The sequence below is a fragment of the Vanellus vanellus genome, assembly GCF_965231255.1.
Source record: "Vanellus vanellus genome assembly, chromosome: 24".
NCBI lineage: Eukaryota > Metazoa > Chordata > Aves > Charadriiformes > Charadriidae > Vanellus > Vanellus vanellus.
The window spans coordinates 4,059,319-4,077,244 of NC_138929.1; the positions used below are offsets into that span (position 1 = coordinate 4,059,319).

Genomic DNA, 17,926 nt, shown 5'->3' on the forward strand with positions numbered 1-17,926 from the left:
ACTTCACAAATATGCTAAATACTATATGAACAAGGAATCCACACTAGTTAGATCATAAGGAGAAGAAAAGAAGGCAGCAAGGTAAAAAGTAACTTTTATGTCAAGAATGTACTGGTTGCTTGAAAATTATGAGTATTTTTGTTCATGCCTAATGAGAAATTCATATGCACATCAATAGAACAAGTTAATGTAGGTCCACAATCATCTTAATTACAATTCTTACACAGAACTGCTTGCAAACCAGCTGCCTGTGAAGTTAAAAATTCAGATTTCTTCAGATGCTCCAGTTCAGAAACGAGAGGGAGCCACTCTCCTGTTATAAAGACACTCATCTCGGATTCCACCAACAGACTTCAGAAGATTCTCCCCAACTTACCTGCAAATGCGCAGGAAGTAAAGCATCAGCATAAAGCAACTACGCTTAGTGAAGAAGTTCTTTACTCGATCAAACGCGCAGCCGAGACCTGCGGGCATCTCTGACAGTACACAGTGTTTACTCAAGGCAGCTTATCCGCACTCACTGAAAGGGGCTTTTACAATGAGGGAAGTCAAAGGCAGGAGCTCTTTCACAATGTCCTCTGCTCACTATACCGGCCAAGACTAATGGCCAAGTCGTCCTCTCTGTTGTCAACGCTGTTTTATCCGCAGCACATGGTGGAGGCAACGATGCCAGCGGCAGCACAAGCCAGAGGGATACCCTGCACACAGCCAAGGCGACTCTACCAGGCTCCTTTCTCCCTGGCTTCTCCCCTCCAAAGCCCGAAAGACCTCTTCTTTTCACAGGAGATTAATTGGGCTGCCTGGCCCTGAGCTGTGCCGTTATTCATTCTCTCTGCTGGAGCAGCTGGAGGAAGGCCAGCCGCCTGGATTTCTTTCATGCACAGTGTCCTAAAGAGACAGGTTTGGAAGAAGCACCCTGTGATAAATAATTACTGTTGCCAAGTATGGTTACAAAATACTAACAGACTTTTTGTCTTGAAAAGAAAGAAAAAACCCGAAGTTGACATTAACCTCTTACACACCATGATGCCTGAGAACCTGTATGCAAAACACTTACCCACTGACCAAAAAACCAAGAAACAGCCCCATAACCAGTATATCACAACATGCATGCATCGAATTTACATTAATTGGCAGAAAAAAAAAAAAGATCGCTTCTTTAATTTTCCAGAATACACTTTTCCTCTTTGTTATTCTATTGAATCTTAAAGGAATTAATTTAAAATCTGGTCTTCTACCTAATCTAATTTAGTCACTTAACAGTGCAGGTAATCACACAAGAATTTCAGAAGTGCCCAAGCAGCATATGTTGTATTCCTTATTCAATATATAAAAACTCCTGGAAAAGCTGACAAGTAAGGTTATAAATACTTCTTTTAAAATGGACCACACCCAAAGAATTAATTTATCCCAATTAAAAAATGGATCAATTTGTTTAGTAAAATGAAAATTTCTCTTTCAGTTTAAGCTTGTCACACTGTGACTAAAATAGCCATCCCAGTTTTGTTAAAATATGGGTTTATGAAATACAGAGTCAAAAAGCTCAAAGTCAGTGCACGACACTTTTCTGCAGCTGTAACACTGAAGTGCTGTGACACGCAGCGTGGGAAATACTTCTCTTAGGAAAAGAGGAAGAAAATTAAGACAACTGACTTGAATTAATAAGCAAATTATTACGACAAGGCATGCTTCGCTCTCATTACGTACTCTCAAAGTAGCCCATTCCACGTGATCTTTGTGTCTCACTGTGCCCTAATTTTATGGAAGTGCTTCCAGGTGCGGCTCCTGCCCCTACCCTGTCTCAGCCTTTCCCAGGGTAGGAACCAACAGCACCCTCCCTCCTGAGCGGCTTCAGAAAACAAACAAAGAAGTTTTATTTTTCATGACTTCACATCTATTCTGAAGTGATGATATTCTCTCTCTGGAGTGTGTCAAGAAAGAGGTAAACTTTGTCAGTCATACAAAGAATAAGCAGCAGAGACAAATGTCTCCGTTTAAAAACAAGCATGTGTCTCGGGCACGTGCAGTGAGTAGGGTTCTTGCTTTGTTTAATTGTCAATAAGGAGAAGATAAAGAATAGCCGGATATTCAGCTTATAAGCCGTCAGTGGGCTCCTATGCTGCAGGTCAGCTTTCAGGCAGCACTGCCAAGGCGAAGGATCATTTATCAGCCATTTGGATCAGCAGACAGCACTAGAAGGCAGCTGTAATGTTTAGACACCTAGAATTCAAATTTTTTTTACATTTTAAAGCTTTGATCTACTGGAGTCTTTCTAGATGTCTGTATTTAATAATACAGCATTGTTGTAAATTTTCAAACAAGTTTTGTTCATGTAACTTACTAATTAAGAATACAGACACTTTTTGAACTTGACTTTCTAAACAAAAAAATGCAGAATCACCACCAGGAATGCTTTCCATAGCTTTTTATTCTGTTTAATAAAGCAGAGTTGGCAACCCAGTGATCCGAATGAGATATTTCACTGTGAACAACTTCAAGGAATACTTTAAAAAGAAGTGTAAGTGGACTTAAACTCAATTGTTTAAATCGGACAAGAACAACGCGACAAATAAATCATTTAAAGGCACTATTAATTCTTGCAGTATCAGTGAAAGAAAGCGTTTTCATGTAAGTTAAAAGCAGGCTCATTTGTATTCAGTATAAAAATAAATTAATGTATTAATACTTCACTCGGAATTGCAATAAAAGAAAACTCAAATATAAAATCAATGCCTCTTTTTAAGTCAGTATATTGGAATCATGAGACAATCCGTGGTCTTCACTTCCTACTCTGAGAACAGGCCAAAGGTCCAGAGCCTCACATTATTTTTTGTCTATCAGCAATAGACTGGGGGTGATAATCATTCTGAAGTACAACAAATCGTTTCATGCACCACTTTATCATAATTCACCTAACACAAGATGCTGAATTTCAAACCTGTTTAAATGACACAAACCACTTTCTGCTAAGATCTGCACACCTTGTCAAAGCTTCTTGTAAAATCATGTCCTTAACTCGCATAAATTTTGGGGCAGTTTTTGTACGCTAGGAGAGTATGGGTCGATTTCTATACCAATCACATCCTCAAAAAGAAAACTGACATAAAAGGAAAAATAAATCCTTCCACATCAGAAAGCTCTTGCAGCAAAAATTTCCACAATTCCCTCAAATAGGTCATTTAAAAATGGAAGCTTTAGCAAAAATTATCTGAGAGTTACCTAAAAATATAGGCAGTATTAAAAAAGAAAGTCCTCATACGCATTGAGAGAGTAAAAGTTTCTGTGCGTGCAACAGAAACAGAAGAGGAGAAAGTTCTAAAGATATGGCACCTTAAAAATCAATCCTCCTATAAGGAAAAGATAATTTTTCCATTAAAAGTATTAGTAAGTACTAGACGCTTTCTCTTCCTTAAGGAAAGAAGAAAAAAGGAAGAGCAAGCACAACTGCAATAAAGAGAATGTAATAATGACGTTAGAGACATTGATTCACCAACACTTAGTACAGGGTACTTCATGCATCAAAGAGATGCTTATATGAATGAAGTTAAACATATGTCTTCGTAAAAGCAGTAACTTTACATACATAGTGCTTAACTGGGAGCCACATTTAAAAAGCCACCCTTGCAAAGCCATAAAAAAACCCTGGAGGCTGGGAAGAGGATGCAGGAGAAAGGCGACGATTTTTAACCTTTACCAAACTGTGTTTGATCTTATTTGTATACATCACGTTTTAGAACGACTCCCTATAGATCAGTAGGTTTTACATAAGCTGGCCAATATTTAGTGCACAAAAATCCCTCAAAAATAAAAATATGAATCATAGCTGGAATATAATTCTAGGATGCAGCAATATGGTTTCAACATCTGTCAATGTAATAAACAAATGCAAAAATTTCTATCAACACTTCCCATGGATAAGTCACACTGAATATAAATAATATTTATCTTTAGGAACTGGAGAAAAAAAATGTGATATGGAAAAATCCCACATCTTTGGTGGAAATTTAAGTAAAGGCATGCTTAGACTAAGAAGGATTAATAGAATTGAGGAGGGTGCGTTGGAAATGGATCTGGTTAACAGACGTGTAAGGGCACAGGGTCCGGCACTGACAACAAACCCACCTCTTCAAAATGCACCCACCACAGCCCACAAGAACAGGCAGTTCGCCCTCTAGTCACGCTCCGAGGACCGACGGGATACCAGAGATCCACCTGGCGAACCAGCAGCGGCGGGAGTGGAGTGGCGCAGTCACCGTCACAAACGTACGGTCTGAGCAAACACAAGCAGGGCTGCCTGGCACCGAGTGGTAACTCACTGCACCCCCCACACCTCTTGCGGCATCTAGCAACCTTTCATTTATCAAAGAAATAAAAAACAATTCATGAAGTAGTCTTTGTTTCATTTTGTTCGGGAATACTCCTACCGTGCTGTAAGAGAGAACACTTCCAGCCGGTGCAGAAGCGTTTGATATCCAAAAAGTGCTTTGCACGTGGAGCACAGAATCAGTGTGCAGTCTCTGATGGTGTTTCACGAGACTCCTTCCTTCTTGCGAAAGGTTACGAAACTACAGATTGCTTCTTAACTGTGATTAAATACCAAAATTAAATTTAAATTAGGAAAAAAAAAAAAAATGTTGGCAGTACTGTGAAGTCCCAGAAATTTCCACACAATCATCTGACGTACCTTTGCTAAAGCTGCTTCAACTCCTGCCACCACGGCAGCTCTTGCAGGTCCGCATTTCAGAGCCTGGCGGGCCAAAGCCACCCCGGGACGTAACTTCAGCTTGCCCCAGAGCCAAAGAGTTAATCCACCTCTCCCCTCAAAGCTGTCTCTGACATAAAGAGATACTCTAATCCTTCTTTCAGAGCAGTAACTACAACTCTCCTGACTGTCATCACACCTCATCCATCTTTTCTATATTCTCTGCTGCTTATTTTATAACTGGATAGTTGAAAAAAATCAAACATATTGAAAATGAAATTTAATAAAGTAACAACCTAATAAAACCTTCCGCCATCCAGTTACAGCCTCATCTTGACTTTTATCATCACATTTAGAAGCTTAAACACAAAATGAAATTATGAAGAGAGAGGCTTATTTTGCATTCTGAGATTTTACAACAGTACTGGGAATATAGACTCCCTCTGTCCCACACAGCAATTGATATTTCTTCCTGCCACACCATTTTATAATATTCCAAGGACACGTAGAAGAACCTTCCTTTCCCCACGCAAAATATAAAAAACCACAACTTTGGCATTGTAGCATCTGAGCAACATGCTCTGCCACTCAAAGTTTCTACTTTATATTCTTTGTACAACCTATACTGCGTAAAATATTATATATTGTTGCTAAAAAGATTATTCTCTTGTGGTCTCATTGAACCTATTCCTACAAGTGAATCAGAGAAATGACACCAAACTATAGGCCTTTCACAAATCTCTTGATACGTAGACTCCGAAAAAGCTAAATTTAGTGCTGAAAGTTGTGAAAAGCCACCTTGAAAGAATGTTTTCCAAAGAGCTGAATTCATTCCTAAGAGATGAATTCAACCCACCCGCCCGCCCGTGACTGGCAGGCTCCTGCTGCAGCACTGCACCCTCGCCCGTCACACAGCGAGAAGGATCTGCCCAGCTCATCTATCTGTGTCATTTATTGCTTGGAAAAAATCTTACTGAAGTTGTGCCAAGCCACGTGATGTGAAAATTCACAAGCTAATTAGTAAAGGAAATTACCTACGGCTTTCCATGATTGACATCGATTAATTTGAAATCCTTGCAGGCAGGATTTCACTGCAAACAGAAATTACAGTTTCAACATTCAATAAGAGCAAAAATACAAAGACTGATATTTAGCTTGAACTTTTCTCCATTTTAATTATTTTTGCCGCACATGAAGACGTCTGCTTATTTTTGTGCCACATCAAGTTCTGATTACAAGAAAACAGACATTACATATTCAGCACACTAAGGTAAAATGGCAAAATCAACATGCAAGTGTTGCATATTTCTCAAACAATTTATTCATTTATAAACATTCAACACTTAGTAAGTTTCCAGAATTGTGAAAAACATTACTCTTGGTCTTCTTGTATAAAAAACAGAAAACCATTTTTACAGATTAGATTATTCGTTTTGTTTAAATCATCCTTTAAATTAAGAAATCACAGCTTGCTCCCTACCTAAGAACTGGGGCTAGGCTTGTTCTAGTAGATAAAGCAAAAGATCAGTCATTAGACATTACTGATTTTACGGATGAAATAGCTGAATTCAGAGATATAAACTTTTTTCTTGATTGACTTGTTTACATTTTAAAAACCATTACAGATACGGTAATTATTAAGGTTCCCTCAGACTTTGTGGAAAGGACATTCTACTTTCCCAACAGTGTGGCTTAGCAAATCTCTCAAATTGATTATGTTATTTTTCTTTGAAGCTAGTGTGCATACTCCTTTTGAATTGTGTATGAGAAAACTTTTTCCTTTGAGGAATAAGAGAAGGCAAGACCATTGGACACGGAAAAATGTAACTTCTCTCCTCTCCATATCAGCATGGTGCGTTTCAGCACAGCTTTTGATAGATGGTTTGTCAGAAAACTTCTACTCCCTCTTCTGGTTCAGCGAGAGAAAGGCGGCTACAGGTGGCTACTGCATACCCACTAGCACCTGTGAATGCCACCACGAAATCCCAGATGTATCCAAAATTAAACAGAATACCCATATTTTATTCTGTTCCCCTTACACATCTGTGTCGCTACAGTGCAACTGTAATTGCATACTGATCCGTTTCGTTCCTTAGCTCAAAAAATTCTGCTGGATTTAATAACAGAATTGATGCTTCCGATTTGCTTCGCACCTCTGCAGTATTGCATTTTGAAGCTCAACATGTTGACACACACAGGACACAGTAAAGCGATTTTGAAAAAATCGGTAACCCCTGTGAGCTCTTCTCCAGTACTCGTCATCAAAATATTCAAGTGTACAAAACCAGACCGCTCATTTGCAAGGGTAAGGGATGAGGTACTATCCCCGTTTTATAAACGTAAACCCAAGGCACAGGGATTACAGACAATATTTCTACCAAGTTTTGGCACTCAACTTTAATCATTAAAGAGGCAGTACTTGAGAGCATTGACCATTCTTTGCTCCTTCATACATTCAACAACTCCTTTCTCTCTTGCTTCTCATTCTTTACCTACCAATATGCTTCTACTTCTGCACACATAACAACTAAATACCTAAATAGCTGTCAGGGGAAGGTCTGACACCCCAATACCACACCTCTTTGTAAGCACCCAGCCAAGAGACCGCAGTATTATCCGCTATCCATCCCCCGCGCACAGGATTAGCCTGTCCCACAAGCACGACTTTGCTTTTGTCCTTGTTGAACTCTGTAAGCTTCCTCCGGTTCACTGAGGTCCTTCAGACTGGCAGCCCCCACCCACCAACATATCGGCTGCTGCATCCAAGACAGCGCTGTCCGCAGACTTGGGGAGGATGCTCTCCATCCCTTGTCCAGGCTGCTGTTAAAGATGCTATGTACTACCGACACCACTATCAACCCCTGAGGAATGCTCCTCATAACTGGCCACCAGTTATGACTTTGAGTTTTCCATCACTCTCCTTCAAGCTCTCCATCCAGCTTTCCTCTCAGGCTGCAGTCCATCTACCCAGCCCACATTCCCTCCAGCTGGCCACAAGGGTCTTGGACTGTGTTGAAAGCCTTGCTAAAGTCAAGGTAAGCTGTGTCCACTACCCCATTCCCATCTGCAGAGCCAGTCACTTCATTGTTGAAGGCAATCGGGCTCCTCAAACACAATTTGTAACTTGATACATCTTTCTGTGTCGGCTTTTCCCAATGACCTCCTTATCTTTCATGCCTGGAAATGGCTTTGCAGAAGTCTTCATAATTTTTGCCATGACTAAGCATAGGCTGTCAAGCCTCTACTTCCCCAGACCCCCTCATTTCCCTTAGATGGGTATAACGCATACCTCTTCCCAGTCCCCGGGGACCTCCTCATGCTTCTTCGCACGTACCTTCCAGCTCCCTACCTTCTCCCATGAAGATACAGAGATGCCAGAAGCGAGCTCTGGTGGAAAACATCTGGAGAATGACTGGAGAGCTCCAATTCAAAACACCCTTATTACAGCTTTTATACTACACTATCTACACTGATATTCTTTGCATGAAGAGGCTGCTCAAAGCTCTTTAAAGGTTTATTAGCAGTTACCAGTACAGTAAAAAGCCAGTTGTGTTCTTTAAGCAGCATTCAGCAGTTAGTCAACAGGCATTAAAGCTGCTAGGTTGCACAACTAAACAGTTCTCTTCACGAAAATACCTATTTGACAAAAAGAAGTATCTACAAGGAAATTTAAAAATTATTTCTAAAACTTCTTACTATGTTCACTATGCAGCTCCATTAAAACTGTTGGCAAACGCAGTAGAAACAAACACCGTGTAATATGAGGAAGAAAGACACTCCCGACATCGTGTTTCCCTCTTTTCTTCCAAGCCTCCTACCCTCCTTCTCCAGTAAGAAACAAGAGCAGCTTCCACAGCAATACTCTCCACCCCAGACATCCATCACCAGCACCCCTCGCTTTCTTGTCTTGCTCATTCCTGCATGAAACCAAAGCTCAGACAGAAGACCAGTGAACTCCACGAGCTCTGGTCAAACACTGCTTTCTGCCAGTACAACACTCAATGGAAAGTATTACATATAATCCGCAAAGGCCAATCATTGTTACTGTAGTTTCTAACAGCTCGAACCCAAGCACGCACAGTGAAGGCTTTCGGTTAAGTCGTAGTGAGAAAAGGTGGTTGATGGCGCAGTGTCAGCAGAGCCAACCACTGCTCAAGGGCAGAGCTCTGGTGGGGAAACAGCACAACCCACAAACGTTACCACTCCCTGACCCCTTTAATTTCAGAAATTGATTTCCTTGTTTGCAGAATGGATGCCCATATAAAGGACCACTGTAAAAAGCCTTTTTCTTTTCCCTGGGAGAAACTCTCCAGAGGTTAAAGAGCTCAGACCAACGTATGAGGACAGCAGAAGGGGAGATGGCTGCCGTAATGGAAGCAGAAGGACAAATCGGCCCCCGCGATGAGAAGGAACTTCAGTGAATTAATCTCAGCAATCAGATCTGTAGAATCGCTAATGAAGGGAAAGGTTTGAGAAGGATTAAAGCTGATATAGAAGAACTTGAGAATGGGCTCACTGACCTAGAGATAAATCTTGGATAAAAACCAGCAAGCAGGAATACATCTGAAAAATAAAATGTGGATGACTGAGGAAAAAGGAGTGCTTGTAGATGCACTGACAGAAATACAAAATGGGGAAGCAGCAGCAGAAAAAGAACTAGCTCCCAGCAGCCATAAAGGAGACAGTCCTAGCAAATACTCAGGGCATGCCTTCCTCTTTTTTAGCTATTTGAAATGAAGTAATCAGCATAGAAGAATTATATCAAACATTTTTCTCCCACTTCCCCAAACGCATGTACCTAATTTTACAATTTAACCTTTTGAACAAATGGGACAGAGTCTGAAGATTGATTTATTCATTTTATTTTGGGGGAGGAAAAAAAAGACAGTTTCAAGCTCCGACACAGTCTAATGAAAAGGAAAGAACCAAGAACTGCACCTGCATCAAAACAGTAAATATACATGATACCCAGGGCCTGCCTTTCTGAAAAATGTGGCCTGAAATGTTGAGAAAAATGGAGGGAAGGCATATTGTAAGGTTTGAAAGCAGGAGCAAAGAAAAAAATGAGTTTCATTGGTGTACCACAATATGGGAAGTTTCTAAGTAATATGGGAGGGTTGAGGCAAGGAAGGCAGCTTAAAATATGGCTCTGAAAAAACACTGCATATGCAAATCATTTCAGAATGCCATATAGCACCATGAGATGGCAATCAGAAAATGCTGAGAAAGGACTAAAAACTCCTCTCCAGAAAAAGATTAGCATATACGTCTGTATTTGATGAAACCAAAAAAGATAAAGAATAAAACAGTAAATTAAATCTCAGGAGGGTGGAAAAAGCCACAAAGGAGGATGTGGAAACAAAACTCCCTGAACTGTGCTGCAGGTAGTAAAGTCACTTTTGGGGCACCAAAACGACAAGAGGTGGGGTGAGGATATCCATTGCTTGTTACTCATAACAGGATGGAGGCAGCCTTAGTCAACACACTTGTTGTTACAGCTGGTGATGTTCAAACTTGTGAAAATATTGGCAAGGCTTAGGCTGACGGAGCTGGATTATCCCCCGCTCCCCCCACACACTCACACACAGAAGCATAAAACAATACAGGTTGATAAACTCCAGTGGAATGGCTGAGTCACTTAATAAAAAAATCATAAGCACAGTAGAGGACTGAACAGACCTGTCAAGTAAGAATTATTTATGAGCTATAAAGCAAGTTAAGTTAACATCTGTGGTGTTAAAAAAAAAAAAAAGTATTTGTGGATCTGATGCAAAGAAATACATATTAGAATAATATGAGTACTAGCTGCTACAATTCTCTCCAAGATAGCTGCGCAGGAGAGAAACAGGAGCTTTATTGTCCAAGCATCTTTTATTTGTCTGGGAAGAGAGCTTGGTTTAAGAACAAGACATATTCTGACCAAATAAATATGCCTTACTAAGAAGAGAAATGTGTGCATGTGTCCCAATATATTTCCTTTTTAAGAAGAAATACACTAAATTATATAAATGAAAAACAAACTCCCAGGAAGGGTCAGTTCATTCTTAACAAACTCAAGGACGAGACTTCACTATGGCCAGAGGAGCTGTGGATTTGTCAACACACTCGAGACTTGTTTAAAAATGGATTTATGAAAAACTAGCAAACTTTTTTGGAAGAAAATGGTCTGAACTACTATTTGGATGGGACACCTTGAATATGTGGATACATTCGGTGTTCAGTACCACAATACATTCTGTAAGTCTGATGGGTCTTTTAACATCTCACTTCTAATACCTTCTTAAATTAAGTTATCCCAACATCTATAGGACCCACCAGCTGGATCTCATCACTCAGCAGTTTCTTTCAGAAATGAAATCCAAAAAGCAATTGTGACCCTCTAAAACTCTTTTGGGGTAAAAATTATGCTTAGACTTCCAAAAGAGATCAGATAGAGAAGAAACTGCATGGAGTTCTGGCAAAGCAGTACTGAGACCTTCACAGAAATGCCTTTGATCTTAGGAAAGCAAGAACCAAAGGATACAAGCATTTGAAGGGGTTCTTTTAGCCCTGGAATTAAAATATAAAGTGGCAGGTTCCAAAAGGCCCTATAAATACACTGGAAGTTAGAAGTAATTGGCTCTCCTGTGAACCAGGAAAGGAGAACAGGTTCTAAAAATCCGACACCAGAAATATTATAAGTGACAGGCAGGCTCCTAGCTGGTAAGCTCAGATAAAAATTGTGTGCCTTGTATCAGTTAAGAACAAGCAAGATACAACTCCTAACTAACTCAGAAGAAAAAAAGCAGACCCTTTGGACTAGTTTATAGAGGATCACATGCCTCAGATAAATTTAACATGGGAAAAAAAAAAAAGACAAGAGCACTTTAAGAATCTACCTCAGCCTCCGCCAGAAATAAAAGGCACAAATTCCTGGATTCAAAACTCACAAAGTGAAGAGAAATATAAAACCAAATAAAGTGTGCAGTTCTGCAGCTGAATTTTACTAGGTTCTAACAGGAATTTGAACTCTTACAGTAGTATTAATTTAATGCGATAATATAAGACGGAAATAGTCCACCTGCTTGGAAAAGAAACAAGGATAATAATAGGTGGAAAGACTGGATCCATTACACAGGCTTATTTCACTAATACAATACTGGAATGAATATATTAGTGGACTGATCTGATGTAAACTAATTAAATACATACACAAATCAATGAATGTTTAGTATAAGCAAACAAACTGCAGATATATATGAGACAGGTCCCTGATAAAACAGAAAAAAACAATTGAGTACCCTATAGTCTCTGGTTTCAGGTAACAGAACAGAATTGCCCTAGAAGGGCTTAACTAGGGGGAAGAAGTCTGAAAAAAACATTTCTGAGAGGCAGCAGCGGGCAGGAGAGCTTACCTACACGTTTTACTGCAACCGCTTGCCCCAGCCATAGGGCTTCTGGCCACAACCACTGGGCTGGATCTTCACCCAGAAGGAATAAAAGGATGGAGCAAAGCACAGTCCTTTTACGCTTTAAAACAAACATATCCTAAGTAAATTTAGCCCTGGATACAAAGTTATGGGTCAGAAAATGTCTGCATCTGTCTGTAAATTAATTTAGAATAGAAAAACAAAGGTAATATCTAACTGTATTCAGATCACATTTCAGCTTCACAGACACTGCTGTCTGGTAGCTTTGCGGAATATCCATTTATGACAGAAGAAAATACAGCCTAATCAAAATACTATTGCAGTCATAATGCGTCCTCAAGGCATTACTGTAAAATATCTTGAATGCCCTTGAGTCGCAAGAGAATTTTTGCTAAGGCAAGGGATTAAATATGTGCACAAATACACATGCACAGAGTTGTACTGCATACAGTACGCTACTATGAAATCCTATCAGTAGTTATGAAAGTACACACACACACACAAAATTAACCACAGGAGATTACACAATCCAATGCCGCAGTAGAAATTCATTTATTTTAATTGGCATTACTGCATGTAACTGTACATTCATATGCACGTAATCGGTATTCTTCTTTTATAAATATTTTGTGTTACTGAACCACAATACCATAAAGAGTACCAAAGGAAAAAACCCACCCCAGCTGAGTCAAAATAAATTTTAACCACAGTTCTTCAGAGAAGTTGCTCGGCAGTTTCTGAAGGAGGAATAATAAGAAGGCATTTTACTGTTACCACTACCAGTGTTCTTTTAATCATGAAGAATTATCAAAACCACATCACAACATCTAGGGATTGTTAGCTTGACTTCACTGACCCTGTTTGCTAACTCTGTTACAGCAAATGAAAGAAACTGTGGAGAACAGTAATTTCAAAGGCCAGGGTCCTCACTTGGATTCCCCAAGAAAAAACCACAATACCTTGAACCCCGCTTCAAAGGTCTACTCCCGCACTGGAACACGCAGTGACCGGAGCGTAGGAAGTTAAGATACAGACACTGCAATTTCACGCAAACCCCCACACACAGGAGGCACCCTGGTGGGCTGTCACCTACCTACGCAATTTAAAATCATTACACGGAAGGTGAATCAACAGCAGACCTGAAACCTCTAATAGATTACTCACACAACACAGAACTTACGATTTTGAGTTTGCTCCCAGTTCCCAGAGACGGGTGTAGCTCGGTGTCGGAGTTTCCCTGGGAACACAGACTGTTCTGGAGCCATCTGCTCTGCTGTCGGGGCAGCTCACGCTCCCTCCCCTGGCTCTGCCCTCCCCATTTTGCTGCCCTGCGAGGACACAGCTTCTGAGGCCACAGGGCTAATCAGAGCACCAAAACCACCCGGGAAGCTTCATTTCCAACACCTATTTCACAATGTAAATCATTATGTTCGTGAGGAATACAATTTTAAAAAATAAATAAATTAATACCTCATCTTTTTTAAGCACCTGACTGGAAAAGGAAAACCCAGAACCCACCGAGTCCCACCTCTGCCTCCAGAAAGTCCCAACAGTGAATAGTCATGTAGGTGCCTTGAAGGTACGCACTCTCCATGCGGATATGTTCCAGAGGATGAAACCCCTGGACCCAGGTGTTAAACCTGCACGTTTACTCAAGGGGACGGGTGGGGGACTCCTCAGGATCCCTTCCTTCGCATACCGAGAGAGGGAGAAGGAAGGGAGGATGCAGAGAAACAGGGCATGGAGCTTCAGGTGAGCAAAGCAAGGTGATGAGTATCAGGTCAGGTTGTTCAGACCAGCGCAGGAGGACTGCTCTGTCACTGTCAGTGACAGGGTGACAAGTTTTTGCATATTATTAGATAAGTACTCACCTTTTTATCAACTTCATCAGAATTGCAAAGCAAATAAATAAATCAAGTTTCAGGCTTATAATTCTGGATGCTACACAGAAATGTACATGGAAGATTTATTGGGTTGGGTTTTTTTCCTTACTGTGTTGCAAAGAAATACAGAATTAAATATATTTATTAAAAAATCTAGGCAGCAATGAATTCATCTAATCTCATGTTATGATTTGATGGCCTAACACTTATCTGAAAATTTATTTTCCGGTGCAGCATTGTTTTCCATTTAGACAATGTTAATATAACAAACCTTATCATCTCCTTTTTTTTATTCCCTCTCCTCCCTGAAGAATAACAACCAGAACTTCTCAATAAAGCAACTTATTTCAAAGGCACAATTGCAATAAATTCTACTAGACATACAGTATAGTCGTTAGGCATTAGAGGAAACCTCATTTATTAAATACCTTTGTATTGTTTTTCAAGAAGAGCCATTTCTTTTTCTGTTTTGTTCATAGACAGAAATACAGCCATATCAAATCCTGTTATTTCAGAAGTGACATTTTTCATTCACAAAATTAAAAAAAAACCTTAATATTGCTTTGGGAGATAAGCCAAAAGGAATACCAGGGACAGATAACAGAACATCTGACGAAGATATGGCTTCGTACAGAAACCACAGTTTAAGATTATTTGTCTATGTTCAGTTTTCCAAAGGTTGTGAGTATCATAAGAAGACTTTTACTTTCCTGGGCTTTAAACAGTAAATGTGAGACTTCAGAGAGACACATAATCACAAGAGGACAGAGCCATCTGCTCATGTGTCTTCCCAAAACCTATGTGTCTGTCTCTACAGATACCTTCCTCAGATTAACCACTCCTGCAACAAAAGACTATGGAAGAAAATCTCCTTCATAAAAGCTGTGAATGACAACCACAACCTCAGGCTCAAATTACTAAATGCGTCTTACAAAATAGACACTTTTCCCCAGTATATGGTACACACGCAAATTACAACAACTAATGCAAGGAAGTCAACACCACGAGGCACTGCTTAAACTTTTCATGGCAAATATCTCCAGGATCAACCACCACAAACTGCGACTCGCACCAGAAACCAGACTCTAACAGATTACTGATGTCTAAGGACCAAGACGCAGTCAGCACCGCCAGAAGGCAACTTCAGGACACAGCAAAGCTGTACTGCTGAAAAACACCCCCTCCCCAAATAAAACTTAGCATAGTAAGATATTAAAAGGCGGGGGGGGGAGAGAGGGGGGAATTCTGGCACTTTGAGAAACACATATTAACTTGTTTCAACCAAGAGAAAACAGACCATTTTTCCCACTGCATTTATCACCATTGTATCTCTGCATCTTCACTTGATGTTTCCCATGGAATATACATATGCACTATTTTACACAGGCGCACAAGCACAAATAAACACTGTATCCCAAAATACTCAAAATGTGCTGCCAGATGGCTTTAAAAAGAAAAATGAAAGATCTAATTAAAAGCTCTTACACTGCCAGCACTCCATTTTTGGAAGTAAGTATGAAAAGTTAAATAAAAATGTTTTTAAAGCGTATCAATATTTTTGCAATGTTTTGCTTCACAATTGCAATCTCTCCTAGCCTCCTTCATGGATCAAACAGGCCAAGCCATATGAACCGCTGCTAACTGCAAACTCCGTTCCTGGCATGGTGGAAAAAGGAGACTAACGGTAACGGTGACTAAATTTGGGCAATTTCTCCTTAATTCCATCTCTTTCCTTTCCGTTTAAAAAATAAAAATAAAAACAACTGCTACTTCTATCACAATTATTGTCAGTAATGAATAAGATTTCACTGCCACAAGTTATCACAGTCATTTTCAAGGAAAAATTTTATTTTCTTTATTTCCATAAGTGAAACATGAACCCTGATGTTAGTTTACTACAGGATAATGTATAACTATTATTTGTTTTTCCCTACATCTTATCTCCCCAATAAAAACAGATTGTGGTTTACATAGTTTTTAAATAAATATACGTATGTTTTTAAATATTAAATCAGAGAACAATAGTAAAATGCCCTATGATGATGTTTTGAGTCTACAAGATCATCAACTGAGTACATCTACTTATTAAAAAGAAGAAAAACCCATTAAGACCAAAACACACATAAAAGGAATACTTTCAAAAACTGTAAATAAAACACATGCATGAGGAGTTGACATTTACTTACCACTGGACCTGTTTTTGCGGTTTGACTTCCCTCCGGTAAGAAGCATCTTGAGACTGTTTCGAAACATGGCGATCCTGTTCCACTTTGTGTATCCCGAAAACTGTGTAAAGCAGAAGAACAACAGATGTAACTAATCAACACTCCGATTTGGTCAACAGGAAAGCATTATGTAGAAGCAGTAAGAAAGTGCTAAAAAAAAAAAAAAAAGATAACTTAGAATGATGAAAAACCATTTTGCCAATGCAGTTCCTAACAACAGAAATCAACATCCACATAAAACCTACCATTCTCTTTGCTTTTGTTCATCCAGGTTATTTCCCAGACAAGACAATTTCAGGCTGCTATCATGACCTGCCTATTTTGTCAACCCACTTAACCAAATTACTATCACACTACATAGGGAAGACACAGCATTCAGCAAACTCTGGCTCCATTTCCCGTTACTATTAAAGCCAAACCCATCAGAAGGAGTTGCTCCCCTTCACGTTGCTCAGAAAAAGTCAATCCTGCTGACAACAACCCACAAACTACAAAAGCTGTTGTCTTTAGCTCCTGGGCTAGCTGACTGTCAAATTCTTCTCTCAGTTGAATAAACTGTCATGAGGAAAGCCACTCAAACCCACAGTTAACTGATGCAAAAAACCAAACAGAAACATTATCTATTTATTTTCTTTGCTCTATACGTCTCAAAAAAAAAGAAAAAAAAAAGTTGTCTCTGTGTTGTTGAAGATAAAAGAATGAGCTTCTGGGTTCACCAGACACACTGACAGCTTGTTCTGGTGGAACATCTTCTTATTAAAGTAGGTAAACCATCAAAACAGCAACAACAAAAGCAGCTCCTAACTAGACCAAAAGAATAGTAAGAAGTCTTTGATCAGGACATAAAATAAACCACAACCTTCCTTCTATTATACACATAATATTCCGTAGTTACAAGGTAACACATTCATCTTACGGAAATACATCACGGAATTTTTTCCTGCAACAATATTAGGTTCTCCTTGGAGGATGCTCAATAGATGTGATCTTGAGTTTCTTCACGTTTATCTAATACTTTCAAGTATATTAATACAACAATACCCAGTTCAAAGAGCTTTATATGTATATTTAAAGCCACTGAAATCCTTTTAATATGGCTTACTCACTGAGAGATACTAACATGCCAAGGCAGCAACTTGGAGCACCCACGTAACAAACACCCGTATGCATGCAGGGATGACATTAGCTTTAGCCCTTCCTGACTTGCTGAAGTTCCCATTCACTTATTACATCCCACAAACGGATTTTGGGTTATGTTGGTCTGCATGCATGCATGCATATTAAACAGAAAATACAGTACCGGCATTTCCTTTGCATCTATGAATCACTTCGAGTATTGTCTGGCACCTTTCAGAGGCCCTGCATAACGACCTCAGAGCATAACGAGCCAGGACACAGGCTTATTCCCAGGGCTCCTGACCAAAGCTCAGGCCCCTCTTCAAAGCATCCTACTGCTACGTGACTACAGAAAAAATTTCCATCTGGACACAAACACAGTTGTCTTCCATTTGAATACTGTTTATTTAGTTTCTTTAGATGGTTGTTATGTTCCAGCTCGCACCACAGAAAGAAAGCTTTTGGGTTTACATATCCTTCCTCTCTTATGATTACTTATTAATAAAACTCCTTCATATACGACACCCTTCGCAACACCGGAAGGAGAAAATAGGAAGTAGACGTTAAGTGTAAAGAGGAGGCAACCAAACT

The 17,926-nt window shown here is 39.7% G+C and overlaps 1 protein-coding gene across 3 annotated transcripts in view; it reads right to left on the reverse strand.

The window, feature by feature from the left end:
- Positions 1 to 16,247, reverse strand: part of TANC2 (tetratricopeptide repeat, ankyrin repeat and coiled-coil containing 2) — a gene marked incomplete at both ends in the record, with an annotated part of 215,383 nt that extends 199,136 nt beyond the window's left edge. For all 3 annotated transcript variants that reach the window (XM_082494745.1, XM_082494744.1, XM_082494743.1), the window contains one exon: positions 16,181 to 16,247. In XM_082494745.1, coding sequence (XP_082350871.1) covers positions 16,181 to 16,247 — 67 coding nt within the window. The remainder of the gene's footprint in view (positions 1 to 16,180) is intronic.
- Positions 16,248 to 17,926: the final 1,679 nt, after the last annotated feature.